The sequence below is a fragment of the Mangifera indica genome, chromosome 10, assembly GCF_011075055.1.
Source record: "Mangifera indica cultivar Alphonso chromosome 10, CATAS_Mindica_2.1, whole genome shotgun sequence".
NCBI classification, from domain to species: domain Eukaryota; kingdom Viridiplantae; phylum Streptophyta; class Magnoliopsida; order Sapindales; family Anacardiaceae; genus Mangifera; species Mangifera indica.
Window position 1 is genome coordinate 5,274,959 of NC_058146.1, and position 14,709 is coordinate 5,289,667.

Genomic DNA, 14,709 nt, shown 5'->3' on the forward strand with positions numbered 1-14,709 from the left:
ACATTTTTCAAAGATCTTTCGGTTAACAATTTAAATATAAAATATTTAATTGACTATTAATCCTAATATAACATAATATATAATCAAAATTCAATCATTATAAAAAATTATCGAAAGAGGTTAGAGATTTAGATGACAAAAAATCGAATTTTTTGTTTTATAAGTTATGACATTATAATAATTAATTAAAAATGTAAGAGATATTTTCGTCGTTTAAAAAATTAATAAAAAAGGAAAAACGTAAAAAAAATAAAAATATACGTTTAATACAAAAAAACATATAAAATACGTGTTTAATATATTTTGGGTTTAAAAATTCAAAATAACTGTTTAAAATGCGAATAATTCACATTTATATTAACTAGGGTTTTCATAACAAATCTTTTTAAAAAATTAGATTTTTATGTTAATTGAGTCAAACCTAGTTTTATACAAATCGAAACTAATTTGGCTAATGGTTGATGGTTCAACTGTTCCGATCTGATTTTTAAAACTATATTAAAAACAATTTCTATAACTAAATGAATAAATTTTTTTAACACTCAAAATCTAAGGCTTTAACACAATACCATATCACCTTTGTTATTTGATGCAACCTATCACTTGCCACTTAATCAAGCCTTTGGCACATTTTTCCTCCCACCAAATTAACCAAAACCCATCCATTTTTACTGTCATTTCTCTTCACAACAAGCTCCTCCTATATGTCATTCTCTCTTTTACTTCATCTTGCCGCTCAAGTGCCATCAATTTACAACCCCCTTCTCACTTTACCCGATCATCATTTCTTAACAAGACCTTGAACGTCCTTGTCATATTGAGTGGTAATTTCTATCTCTCCACGATCCTTTTCAAGCTAATACTATAAGTTTCACGTCACTCACAAGAGCCAACACCTCCTGACCACAAATTTTCTCTAGCACATTCATGGTTTGTTTCGAAATAATGCTTGCTCACTATAGAGCTTATAGATATTCAATGTAGTTACCTTCAACTTTGAGTTTCCTTCCAATCTTTCAGTTTGGCTCCCCTGTCATCTAAGTTTTTCTTATTGTTGTCTCTATCTCTAGCTACCAACAGAAAGTGTAGTTGACACTGCTAGTTTTTATGATTGGGCCAAGATTTTCATCGCAACGAAAGCATATGTCTCTCTCCCAAACCCAAATAATACGCATACAAACTGTGTTGAGTTCTACATCCACAGCTTTTGAAGCAACTGAAATCTCCAAATGAGATTATGATTAAATGTACAAGAAAAGACTCGTATACTCCAACATGAAAAGGCCTAAAACTGTATCAATAGAAATTTACAAAGCAGCACTTTATTACTCAAGACTTTTTTAATGAGATTGACGTAGTTTAAAAGAGAAGATACATGAATCATTCTCAACGATAAAGGTGAGAGAAGAGAAGAGCTGATGAAGGTGAGAGTGATGTCAAAATTTGAAAGAGGAGAGGAGAGATAACATCTGAACTACTTGAAGTAAATTATTTGATTTTATTGGACAAATGACATGTTTACATATCTTAGATTTACAGGAAAGTAAATCGATATTATTATCCTTCTATCCTTAGTTTTTCATTAACGAATTAAGTTTTAAATTATTAAAATTTGATTTATACATTTAATAAATGAAAAATTGTTTTTAGGTCAAACTTTGGGTGCAATAATGTTATTCACTCTGAATATACTAATAATTTGCGCATTAGGTATTTATGAGAAATCTTATTTATTTTAGGACAAAGGACTATTTCCCACCCAAGGTATGTTGTTTTCTCAATTTTCCTCCGTTAACTTTGAAAATCTCATTTACCCACCCATAGTCGGTTAAAATTAACGGTTTCAAGGGTAAAATCGGTATTTTGTCTGTACTATTAAAAATAAACTTAAATTTGATTTTATTTTCCCCATAAACCCTAAAAACTAACAATTTCTCCCAACCCAAGTTTTAAAAAACTGTATTTTTCCCCCTAGGGTTTTCAATTTTCGGAGTTAGTTTTTCAGCATTGTTTCTTCCTCTCCGGCCGACCTCCAAACGACTCCTCTTCCTCTCCAGCGCGACCTCCTTTTGGTGGTTGTCCTGGGCACTATCGTAGACGAAGACGAGTCGATGATCGTGCCTAGGATAATCACCGAAAGGAGGCCGTGTCAGAGAGGAAGAGGAGTCGTCGAAGAGGAAGACACGATGCCAGAAAACTAACTCTGAAAATTTGAAAATCCTAAGGGGGAAAATGCTATTTTTTAAAACTTGGATTGAAAAAAATTATTAATTTTTAAAATTTTAGGGAGAAAAATGAGATAAATTTTTCAGAAATTAGGGTTCTATTAAATTTAATAGCCCATGGATAGATAAATGGTATTTTTAAAGTTAATAGAGAAAAACTTAAGAAAAACGCATACTTTTGGGGGGAAATAGTCCTTTGGCCTTTATTTTACAAGAATGATTCACACTCTTTATGATAATTTAAAATAAAATAGTTTGAATATGTGAATCTGTAAATTTAAAAATTCTCCCATGGCGGCTGTGGTTGGCAAGAAACAAGAACAAATAGGCTGCAGCCTTCAAATAATATAATAATTAATTTCTTGAATATTTCTCATAATGTGAATACGAATAAAATATACGTTATTCTCCAACAAATACCCACCAAATTTTTTCAGATTTTCCGCCCTTTATTAGATGCTTTTTAATATTTTCTTAAAATCATTGCAAAAATCTATGTAAAAAAGAAAAAATTAAAACCCTAACAAAATTTGCTTAAGGTTAAAGATTTTTGAGGCCATTTTGGTCAAATGGCATCCATATTTTATATTTTTTAAGGCTAAAAGACTTATTCTAGTCATTAGAATTATTAAAAAATAAAAAATTTATTATTTTTTTAATTTAAAAATATAATAATTTTTTCCTATCAAAAATTTAAAAAATAATTATTTTCTCTTTAAGATTTTTAATTTTTTAAAGACAATGAAATATGTTTTCTTTTCCTCTTAACTTTTTCTTTCTTAGCCGGTCTATCAAGACAAAATCATCGATTATAATTTAACATCATTTATGCAACCGAAATTGACGAATATGATTTCATTTGATTAATTTATTTAATAGTTTTTTTCAGCTTCGATCAAGCAATTTCAATGACAGAGATGGCTTATAAATTTATAATATTACTGGCGATGTAGTCGAATTCTGCAACTTTTCATTTTGCAATAATTATTTACTGATGTTAATTATTTATTAAAAATTAAGAGATAAAAATACTACCCATTATTAATTGAGGAAAAATCTAGGAAGCAACACAAATAACCAGTCTAATAATAAATAAATTAATAACCTAATGAGCAAATTATTAGTATAATAAGAGTGATTAACGTTTCCCCTTTTATGGTTTGGCCTAAGAGTCCAATCAGCCAAATTATCATTTTCTTGTTTCTATCCCAGAGTGTTTTCAAAATTAATAAAATTATGTGTATATATTTTAAATACATAAAATAAATATAAAAATAACGTATTATTATGCGATTGAGTGATTTTAAATTAAGTATAAAATAACATCTAATTATATAGACCTCAAGAGTTAGTAAAACTAGTAGAATATTAAAATTTCTACTGTAAAAGTTTAAGTTCGAATTTATGTCATACGTGTGAAACCTTAACTTTTTAATATAATGGTTATGAGTTCGATCACTATGTTCTACGCTTATGCTTCCAACAAATACAAACAGGGTCCCAGATTATCAAAAAAATAAAAAAAATCATAATGTTTTAAATTTACCCGTTCAACCAATAAATACAGTTAACTTATCTAATACGGTGGTTATGGGTCCAATTACTATGTCCTGATCTTACACTTCCAACAAATGAAGACGGAGTCTCCAATTATCAAAAAAATAAAAAAAATACAATTAACTTATCTAATACAGTGATTATGGGTTTGGTCACTGTGTATTGAGTTTACACTTTCAACAAATACGAACAGAGTCTTCGGTTATTAAAAAAAAGCATTGTGCTTCGTATTTATCTATCCAACCAACAAATACGATTATTAAAAAAAAATCAATATGCTTCATGTTTACAAATACAGATGGGCCCTGAATTATTTTAAAAAAAAAAAAATTACTATACTCTAGATTTTGAAACTAAACCCTAGAGGGATAATGTGATTTTTTTAAACTTGGTTTAGCGGAGAAAAATTAGTTTTTTAAATTTAAGAGAAAAAACGAAATCATATTTAAGTTTATTTTTAATATTAAATATAAAATAACGATTTTATCCTTAAAATTAACAGATTTAAACAGTCATGGGTGGATAAATAAGATTTTAAAAAATAATGAGAGAAACTTTAGAAAATGAATATACTTTGGATGGGAAATAGTCGTATGGCCTTTTGAAAACTACTGAGAAAATAGATAATTAATTTTCGTGTTTTTGTTTGATATTACTTGCTGCTTGTTGCTGACTTTTGTAATTTCTCTAACATGATATTAAATTCTTTAGTCTAATAAATTCGAAGTCATCGTCATGAACCTCAAGACAAGTCCAAGTTTTGCCCTCACCGGGAGGCTATCAACTGCAACTGCATGGTGTGCAATTTGGTAAACGTAAATAATTTATTGTTACGGCATTAATCATTCCTACTTGGCATGCGGTCAACATACGCAACTCCATGCATCAAACAAAATTTCTTTGTATTATTTTTGTGCATCACACTTAACCTGTCCATAGCATAAGAAAACAAACATTCGAGATCAAATGAAAAATATTATATCCACGTATTTTTAAGTATATAATTGAGTATATAAATAATGAGTTATTATATAATTGAATATTATTTTATTTTTAATTTAAAATTATTTAATTAAAAGTGTGTTTACATTATTTTATTGATATCAAAAAATTATTGTAATTTGTAGTGTAACTTGACTTAACTCGCATATATATATTTTTTTCAATTTATCAATTATTTGAGAATTTTCATTGTTTTTTAACAGGTCATGGCAGGTTGGCCCATAGGCCTTGCCCGGAGGCCTTAGCACGCTGCCTTACATGCCCCATAGGCCATGACAAAAAAGGGGACTTGGGTCGGCTCGACCCCCCTGCCATATCTATATGTGATTAAGGCCCCACTCCTTGAAAATAACACTTCAGATAACACTTAATTGTCAAGTTAAAATTAAGAAGTTGGTTGGCAGGAGTCAAAAAAATTGTTTTCTTTTCTTAAAATAAAATAAAAAATTGATGTTATCCAAATCGAAGAATGATAGAAAATTTTTTAATGTGAGCTGACTTTAATTATAATTTTTTATTTAATAAAATTACATAATTGAATTGCCTAATAACAATTTATTGATGAAATTAAATCATTAATAAAAATAACCCTAATACATTTAAAAGTTATGATTTGGATAGATAGTTCATTCTAGACTTTAAGGTTTATTGGGTCTTTGATAGAGAAATCCAATAACCTACTCTATTTTGATTAAGTCCCCTTTGTAAAACCAAAACATAACAACTGTATCATTTACCCATAGAAAATCATCATTCAAGAAAATTTTAGAGGAAGATGAATCACTCTAATACAGATTGGAAGCATAATGTATCAAATATTCCTATAACCCACAAGTTTTCAATTTAATGTTTTATAATTTGTGCGTGAATTTTACAAATTGGGATTGATTGATTGATTTTATTTGGTTTTCAATTCAATGTCTTGAAGATAAGAAAAGTTGACAAGGACATAATTTTACATCCCTATCTCTAACACATACACAATATTTGATCAGATCGACCAAACTATGTGGATATCCAAAATCATCACTGTAGCCAAGAAGGACCGTGGAGATCTATCCCCTTCATCTGCCCCTCTACTTTCAAGATGATTGCCATAGAATCTTATCTCAAAACAAGGCAAGGTATGATCTTGAGTCATTTGTTAAACCCAAACAATTCTATCATCAACTAGGTCATGTCTGGATATGAAGCTTCCTCTTATGCAATCCTTCTTCAAGTATAGGAAAATCAAGCTTTGTAGTAGCCATGATTGATTTTTTATGCTACAATATTTAAGACATTGATCTTTCAAGAGTTTCAAATGATTCAGATCTCAACGTAATTTTGTTGAAAACAATAAGAAAGTTTGTGATCCTAATTGAAAATCTTGATAGTTTTATGTTGAGCTTTAGGAGGTGAGGATGTGGTCAAAGAAGGTGAAACTAGTTAAAGGCTTTTTTTTCATGTTTTTGTAACGAGCAATTTCACTTAAGTTAGAATGTTTCAAAGGGGTATAATCAACCATACCGAATAGGTAAAATTTCAAATATAGTAATTAAACCCATAATTATTGTATAGTTAAAGGTTTTTCTAAGTAAAAGTTATCAAGTAATTATTTAAAAAAAATTGGTCCATATTAAAACTTTTAAGTCAATTATTAAAGGACATTTTCACCATTTTATTACTAAAAAATATAACAAATATTTTTGTTTTGTAAAGTGAACAACGTGATCAAACTCATAACTATTATATTAAGAAAAATAAGATTTCATAAATATGATAGAAAGATTCTCTTTTTACAAGTTTTAATACTCCATTTGTCTTACTAACTATTGGGCTTAACAAATTTCACTCATATAATTAATACACGGATGAGAATATAGACTTTTAAACTTAAAAAATAATAAATTGTTATTTCATCAAAACTCTGGGTAGAAATAGCCATTTGATCAACTTTTTGTTATCCTTGTAGTAGGGTAGGATTTGAATTGAATCAAACTCAAGTTCGATTTGATTTGTATGGAATCAAATTTGAGTTTGCTTCAAAGGTGTTCAAACTCAGTTTGTTTTAAAAAAATCAAGCTCAAATGGAGCTTTAAGCTTGGTTTGGTATTAAATTGATGTCGTTTTCATGTATATTAATTAAAATAATATTGTTTTGTATCAAAATTTTCAAGCTTATGAGCTTGACAAGCCGAACACCCCAAAAACTCGATTCCTAACTAGAAAATATTGAATTTTCAGACACAACTTTGAGGTGATTTTAAATTTAAGCTCAAATAAACTCGATTTGAATTTAACCGTACTTTATGGGCCAAGGGTTATTTATTTTTTACATGTTTAAAAAATCTGATCCAATCCCTAGGATTAAGCCCTATGCCACCAAACTCAAGCTCTGAGAGGAGGGCCTAAACCCTCCCCCCTCAGCTCAATCCGGTCTAAGCTGACCCTTCCCAAGGCCTGGTTAGGGCATGAGGCCCAAGCCCTACAGATTGGACTTTTTTGCTCACCTCTGTAGCTTATTAGCACTTGTATTAATCTCATAAAAATAGACATTTCACATGTTCCAGATACTTCCAACATCTACAACTATATTTGACATATTTTTCACAATCATAATAAAACTATCGAAAAAAAAAGTACTGTCGAGAAGGCTATTTTCCTATGTTGAGAAAAAAAAAAAAGGGACAACCCTATACTTTCTGTATTTTAATTATAGAATCATGATCCCCTGCATCAGCGGAGCACCGGGCAGCAAGAGGGGCACATAATCAAACCGTTGATGTTGCAAGATTTACAGGTTCTGAACCCACATTTTTCTACGTAGATCTTGTGGCTCCCATTACACTCTTCACATAGAACAAATCTTATTCCCACGCATTGATCACAAAACGTAGGCCCCACTAATTGTAGCTTATTGATGATATGCTTCAGATCACCGCTCTCATTGAGCCGTTTGATCTCCTCGGCCCCACCGATGTGTCTCCCGCCTATAAACACTTTAGGTAGAGTTAAATTTTGAGCATTACAGCCCATGATTCCCTGCAACTCATCTAAAAATTTACTATCCATGGACAAATCTCGCTCGTCAATGGGTACACGGTACGCGCGGAGGATTGATCTGACGGTCCTGCAGTCTTCATAAGTTTTGCGAACAACACGGAGGCTGGTGAAGAAAATTATGATGCCTTTATGAGGTGGTCTAAAGGATGGATTAGATGACGGGATTGAATTTTTATTGGCCCATGAACGGAGGACCGAAGTGGAGATCCGAACCCGGTGAAAAACGGATGGAGACTTGGGGGATCTAGGTTCAGACTCGGGTTCTTTGAGAATGGATGGAATGTCCTTGAAAGAAGAACAAGAGAAAGATTTTGATCTAGGATGAACCCTACTTGGTGAAGCAGTGGGCGATCTTAACCACTCTGGCCACATCTGAAAGAAAGAAAGAAAGAAAGAGATGGCTTTTGTTTAAAGGGGAATGAATGAGAAGCGAAAAGAAGAACTTGGTATAATAAGAGAAGTGAGTAAAACCCTAAATAGGGAAACAGAGAGAGTACATCAATGGGGTAGGTGGGTTAATGGTTGCTTAGAAAAATTATTTGATATTGATGGTGGTGAAGTGAGATCTGCCAGTAAGGTGACTGTATTGGAAAAGAAAATAAAACAGGCTATTCGGTTTGAAGGCATGTGCAGAAACACTTGAGAAATAATTGTTAAATGGTTAGACACATGGAAGGGCAAGCTGTTGCTGAATGAATGAATAAAATTAAATGCTCACTAACCATACCATATCATCAATTAGTCAAAAAAACCTTTATATGGGCGTTTGGTTTGAGTTTTTGAAGATTACTTTGGTAATTTATTTTTTATTTTCTTGTTTAATTTGTCAATAATAAAATATTACAGTAATTTTTATTATCAATGCTGACGTGACAGATAATATAGGTGATAATTTGATTACTATATTCACTTTAGGTATTTAAAGATTATCATACTGACGTGACATATAATATAGGTGGTAATCTGATTACTACCTTCACCTTAGATATTTAAAGATTACCAAAGTAATCTTGATTTTATTATAATTTATTAATTTTTTGAGATAAAAATAAAATTATTTTTAATTAATATGATAAATAATATAAAAAATATTTAAAAATAATTATATTCAAAGATATTTAAGTAAAATAATTTACTAGTAATCTGTTATTATCTTTAACCAAACACAATAATTATTTATACCTATCAAATTTTATCAAACATAATAATCATTTATACCTAGTAATCTTTTAAGTAATCTATCTTCAAGGTAATTTTTCTATTTTGGTAATAAAATATTATCAAAACCAAATGTCTCCTATGGGTTATAACTGTTATATCCATACATACCTACTGTAATATACTTCAATGTTTTTTAAAGTTAGTTTTTATAGTAAAAGATGACACTTTGTATATAAAAAAGTAAAGATTCGAGACTCTTTTAACGGTGTTTTAATATCCGAATTTTCACTTGATTTTACGTTTATAAGATAAGCTACTAAATCTGAAATTCTAGACTGACCCAAGGTTCCTCTTTACAAAAATAAACTTACCAATTGAGTACACTCATGATGCGGCAAATGTCTCTGCAAGTCCCATGCCTCAAAAATTCACGAGTTGGCACAGTCCCTTGGAGCGCACATCTTTTTGTATAAACATTCAAATTCTCGTAGCTTTTACAAGAAATATGCAGAAGATGAATCATTGTTGTTGTTTTATTAGGGAGAGATTAGTTGTAAAGAAGAACTATTTCTTTGTTTCAATACTTTTTTCCCGTTTCACCACCAACGAGAGATTAGTTGCAGAGGGAAGCCTCTCATTTTTTTAAGTTCAATAATTGTAAAAGGTATTTTGAAATACCTCTAATTGTATCATTAATTAATTAGGCCAAAGGACTATTTCCCACCAAGGTATAGCTCTTGAACCCACGCCCTCTTAGGTGATCTAAGAGGTGGAATACCATCACGGTAAGTTCAAAGAGCCAATCTAGATTGGAGCCTCTCCTTTTAATGTCAAAAAACGTCTTCATCTTAATTATAAGCTATATAATTTGCTGCTCTCTGAAAGTGTTTCAATTTCGGTAATTTTCTGGTTATTCTATTATTTGTCTTTTACATAGTTATGGGGGTCGGGGGTTATGTTGGTTTTTCAAATTTAGCCTCTATTTTCCTTTAATTCGCCGGAACTTTATGTTTCATTTGAATTGATAGTTTCTTTGTTTATGGCCCTAGTGTTTGATAAAATGCCTATTAGAACTAAAATTAACAGGTCATTAGGTTTCAATTTCAGCTTTTCTTACGTTAATCATCCAAATTAGACGGAATCATGTGGCTTCATTTTTCAATTGTGTATGTTAGCAATAGAAAAATATTGTTTTGTATTTCATTCGATATACAAAAATTTATACAAATAGGTATTTATATATAAGAATGAAGCTATATACAATGTATGAATGTCGATTGATTACTAAAATTATGCTATGATTGATGGCTGAAATTGTGTTGATTGAGGCTGGAATTATGTTAATTGATTACTAGAATCATTCTATAATTGATGTTATTATCTTAACACCCTCCCTCGAATTCAAGGTGGTAGAGTAGAGACCAATTTGAGTTTAAAAGTAAGAACATAAAAACAATTTGAAAAATGACAATTTTGTCATTAGAACAAACAAACATGAATCATATGATGTCATTCACAATATATTATAATTGATTGTAGGATTATTGATTTTGATGGATGGTTAGGATTGTGGGTTACAGATATTAAGGTTTAATGATAAGTTGTTTGGATGAATTATCATTAATATCAAAATTATAAAAAACAGATCTAGTGGCGGGTAGTAGTGATGAAGACAACTAAAGGTAGGTCGACAGAGACCAATCAAGCTATATGAGAGGCTGGTAAGTGAAAGTGACAAAATGTTGTACGCGACATAATAAAAAAATTGGAAACTAGTGAGTCAAAGTGATAAAATACTATACACTATAAATTGGTGAATTACAATAACATAATATTGTGCATGAAAAAAAAAAAAAACCTAAAAACGAGTGAGTCACATTAACAGAACATTGTGCTTAGTAAAGCAAAGAAAAAAAAATTGGAAACAAATGAGTCATAAAAACATAATAGAGAAAAAAAAAAAAAAATCTGAAAATGGGTAATCACAATGATAGAACATTATGTACAATAAAACAAAGAAAGGAGAACTTGAAAATTTTAAGAAAATTAAAAAGAACCTAAAAGCTCTTATACAAGGGCTTAGATATGGGTCTTACAGGGCTCGAACCCTAGAAAATCTAATATCATGATAACAATAAAAAAAATATATTGTTTTATATTTTATTTGATATTGAAAAGTTTGTACAAAAGGGTATTTATATACAAGGATGAAGATATATAAAATATATGAATGTTGATTGATTGCCGAAATTATGCTGATTGCGGCAGAAATCATATTGATTGATTGTTAGGGTTATGTTAATTGATTGATGGATGTTGTTGTGCGAACAGTGTAAAATTAGAGTACTTAGTTTAACTTTCTAACACATATTGAAGACATTTTAGCTAAAAAGAGCACTGAACACGTTTTACATCATTTTTTTAAGATGAAAAACGACACTCCAGCACGTCGTTCCAAACAGCCGATAATTTAATATTCCTTATTTTTTTCCTAAACTATCTTATTGAAATTCAATTCTAATATCAATAAATTAGATTAATCATTTTGAAAAAAGAGAAGATCCAAGATGTGCAAAGGAGGAATGAGAGCCTAAGACTGGAATGGACTTTGATTCATTTGATATTTTGGTCCGAAACTCCAAAAACTATGGGAATAAATTAAGTTTTGAAGTTATAATACGATCTTAAATAAAAAAAAGAGATAATGATGAGATGAAATATGTGACACTGGCTTGTTTTTGTAGTAGGAAGACGGGAAGTAACCCTATAAATGATTTTAAAAAATATTCAATAAAAACGTTGATTGTAAGTCTCAAATTTATGTATACAAATATTTTAGTAAAAAATAACAAATACATTCTTCTAAAGAGATTGGTTCTATATAAAATTTATAATTGAAGAAGATGTTATAATCGGAAAGACTTATTAATTCAATATTATAACAAAATAATATGATGAGCAAAATTAATGTCAAATGAAAGTGTTGGTAAGATTTGTAGAATTCTAGGTAATAATAGGACAAATTGTTAAGGTATTCATCTTACTTTCTAGGGATATTTAGTTAAATTTTTTATAAAAATTATTTCGATAATTTATTTTTTATTTTTGATAATTTTTTATTATCAATTAGATATTAAAGTATTATTTTTATTATAACTATATCTTTATTTATTAATTTTTTAAGATAAAAATATTTTTTTAATTAATATAATAAATATCATAAAAAATATTTTAGAATAATTAATTTAAAGACATTTAAATAAAATAATATATTAGTATTTTTTTATTACTTTTAACTAAATATAATTATTATTTATATTTATCTATTTTTATCAAATTTTATTAAAAATAGTAATAATTTATATTGAGTAATTTTCAAAGTAATCAATTTCTAAACTAATTTTTTTATTTTAATAATAAAATATTTTTCAAACCAAACATTCTCTTTAAAGTGAGAAAAAATAAAATTTGTCCTTTGTCTTTAAAAAAAAGCAATAAAAATGATCTAAATATTTATTAAAAATATTTTGTAATTATTTTTAAGGGTAATTTGATCAAGTAAAAATTGATCAAAAATTAGTTCTAGTGAAAAAAAAAAAAAACACTGATGATATGAAGGTGAGTAGATGGCACGCGCTAGCAGAAGACCACCAACTTTATTTTTCCAATCCAGAAGTTGAGTGTCTGCAATAAACTTTAATTTAAAATTGTCTGTATTTGCAAATTTGCAATTACGATTTTAGAAATCTGCGTTGTCCCCTTGTCCTTTGCAGTGTAGACATTCTTACTCGACAAAATGGCTAATAAATTTGTCACTTCTCTTCATCGTCCCCACTGACTCACATGCTCTTCTTCCTTTACCTCTATCACGTACCAGGTTCCAGCCATATTCTCTCTGTCTTCCTCTTATATACATTCAATTTTCTTAAATTTCTCTTAACAATGGAGAAACTAGTAGCCATTTCGGAGCAAGAAGTGCTTATAAACTTCGTTTTGAACACCAAATGCCGTGCTAACGTACGCATTATTTCACTCTGCTCCACCAATTCAATTGCCTTCAAGGTCCAAACCTCTTCTCCTCACAAGTTCCTTGTTAACCCACCCACTGGAATCGTTCAACCTTTATCTCAGACCACTCTCCGAATCATACTCAAACCTCAAAACCAACTTCCACCCACTTTCCCCCGCTCTCCCTCCGATCGTTTCCTCATCAAAACAGCTCTCTTCAAGCCCACCGAGTCGCTCAACTCTTTCTTCTTGACTCTCCCTGATGGATCGACTCAGAATGTTAAACTTAAGGTTGCCTTCGTCGGTCCCTTTCTTTTAAAGCATGCAGTCAGTTGTGGCGACATTAGCGCTGTGAAGGACATGCTCAAGCGGCAAAAGTCAATTGTGGCTGAGTTGCCGAAACAAGACTCTGAGTATCTCTTCCGAGTTGCAACCAAGCTGCCGAACTCGGAGGATATGGTTGGCTTGCTGCTCCAGACTGGATTTAAGATTGACACACATGCGAATCCAAATGACACGAGTGAGTACTTGAAGGGATGGAGTGAGCTACACGTAGCAGTGGCGTTTGATCGGACGGAGGAGGTTTTAAGCCTGCTAAAAATGAAGAAATATGATTCGTTAGATTGTAAGGACAAAGAGGGGAAGACGCCGTTACATTTGGCGGTGAGCAAGGGAAATATCAGGTGTGCTAAGATGTTGCTTGAATCCGGTGCAAACAAGGATGCGAGGGGTAAAGATGGTAGGACGGCGTTATATATTGCAGCAGCGAAAGGTGACCGTCAGATGGCGAAAATGCTTATTGAAATGGGTGCAGACCCCACAATCACGGATGATCGTGGCCGTTCGTGTTTCGACATTGCTCGTGATAAGGGACAGGTTAGTCATTTGTAACTAAGAAACTACCGATAAGTCTGATATTACAATTTAAAATTACAATTAGGACTTTGTCGATGTAATATCAGGTTGAAGTAATAGAGATTTTGGAACGGGGAGAAGCGGTGTTAACGGCGGCGAGACGAGGGGATTTGGATTTACTTGAATCATTACTAGATAAAGGAGCCAATATAAATTACCAAGATCAGTACGGGTTGACAGCTGTCCACGCGGCAGCCATCAAAGGCCACAAACATGTAGTGCTGATGCTGATTGAATTCGGGGCGGCTTTGGGGTACCACGACCATGAGGGCCATGATCCGCTGCATCTCGCCGTCGAGGGTGGCAGTTCGGAGACGGTTGAGGTGTTGCTTGACAATGGGGCTAATGTTAATGCTGAAAGCAGAAGCGGCGCCACCCCTCTTTACATGGCTCAAGCTATGGGCTTTGAAGCTATCTCGCAGCTGCTCATTAAAAGAGGAGCATCTGCCTCTTGCTCCGGCGTCGTTTCCTGTAAATAACTTGCTAATGTTTAATTTTTTATTTTTTTTTGAAATTTGCTTCAAATTGTAAATCTGTTATTTTGTTTATTATCTTGTGATTCCGACAAAACTTTTAGGGCATATTTGTTTCGGACAATGTTAGGAAGATAAATGAAATAAATGAGTTAATATAAGAATATCAGCAGAATATCTTATTTAAATATTTTTAAATATAATTATTTTATTTAAATAAAAGTTTTTTTATTTAAAAAATTTAATAAGTGAAATTGTAATAGTAATAAAATTAATATTATTTTAAAAAATATTTATCCCTTTAATATTTAAAACAAAGTTGA

At 30.8% G+C, this 14,709-nt stretch overlaps 2 protein-coding genes across 2 annotated transcripts; one reads left to right on the forward strand and one right to left on the reverse strand.

Annotated features, from left to right (window-relative positions):
- Positions 1-7,502: 7,502 nt before the first annotated feature.
- LOC123227842 (uncharacterized protein At5g39865-like) lies at positions 7,503-8,201 on the reverse strand. The gene has a single exon (XM_044652966.1). It carries the CDS (start codon positions 8,199-8,201, stop codon positions 7,503-7,505), a length of 699 nt encoding a protein of 232 aa, XP_044508901.1.
- Positions 8,202-12,829: 4,628 nt separating this feature from the next.
- LOC123227325 (protein VAPYRIN-like) lies at positions 12,830-14,555 on the forward strand. Its single transcript, XM_044652088.1, has 2 exons — positions 12,830-13,874; positions 13,961-14,555. The coding sequence occupies exons 1-2, from the start codon at positions 12,834-12,836 to the stop codon at positions 14,390-14,392; spliced, it is 1,473 nt and encodes a 490-aa protein (XP_044508023.1). The 5' UTR covers positions 12,830-12,833; the 3' UTR covers positions 14,393-14,555.
- Positions 14,556-14,709: the final 154 nt, after the last annotated feature.

Bases quoted from the DNA above. Each gene is read 5' to 3' on its own strand.
- LOC123227842 (XM_044652966.1), bottom strand. From the start codon at position 8,201: ATGTGGCCAGAGTGGTTAAGATCGCCCACTGCTTCACCAAGTAGGGTT.
- LOC123227325 (XM_044652088.1), top strand. From the start codon at position 12,834: ATGCTCTTCTTCCTTTACCTCTATCACGTACCAGGTTCCAGCCATATT. The intron at 13,875-13,960 runs GTTAGTCATTTG...ATGTAATATCAG, and splicing joins TTGCTCGTGATAAGGGACAG to GTTGAAGTAATAGAGATTTT.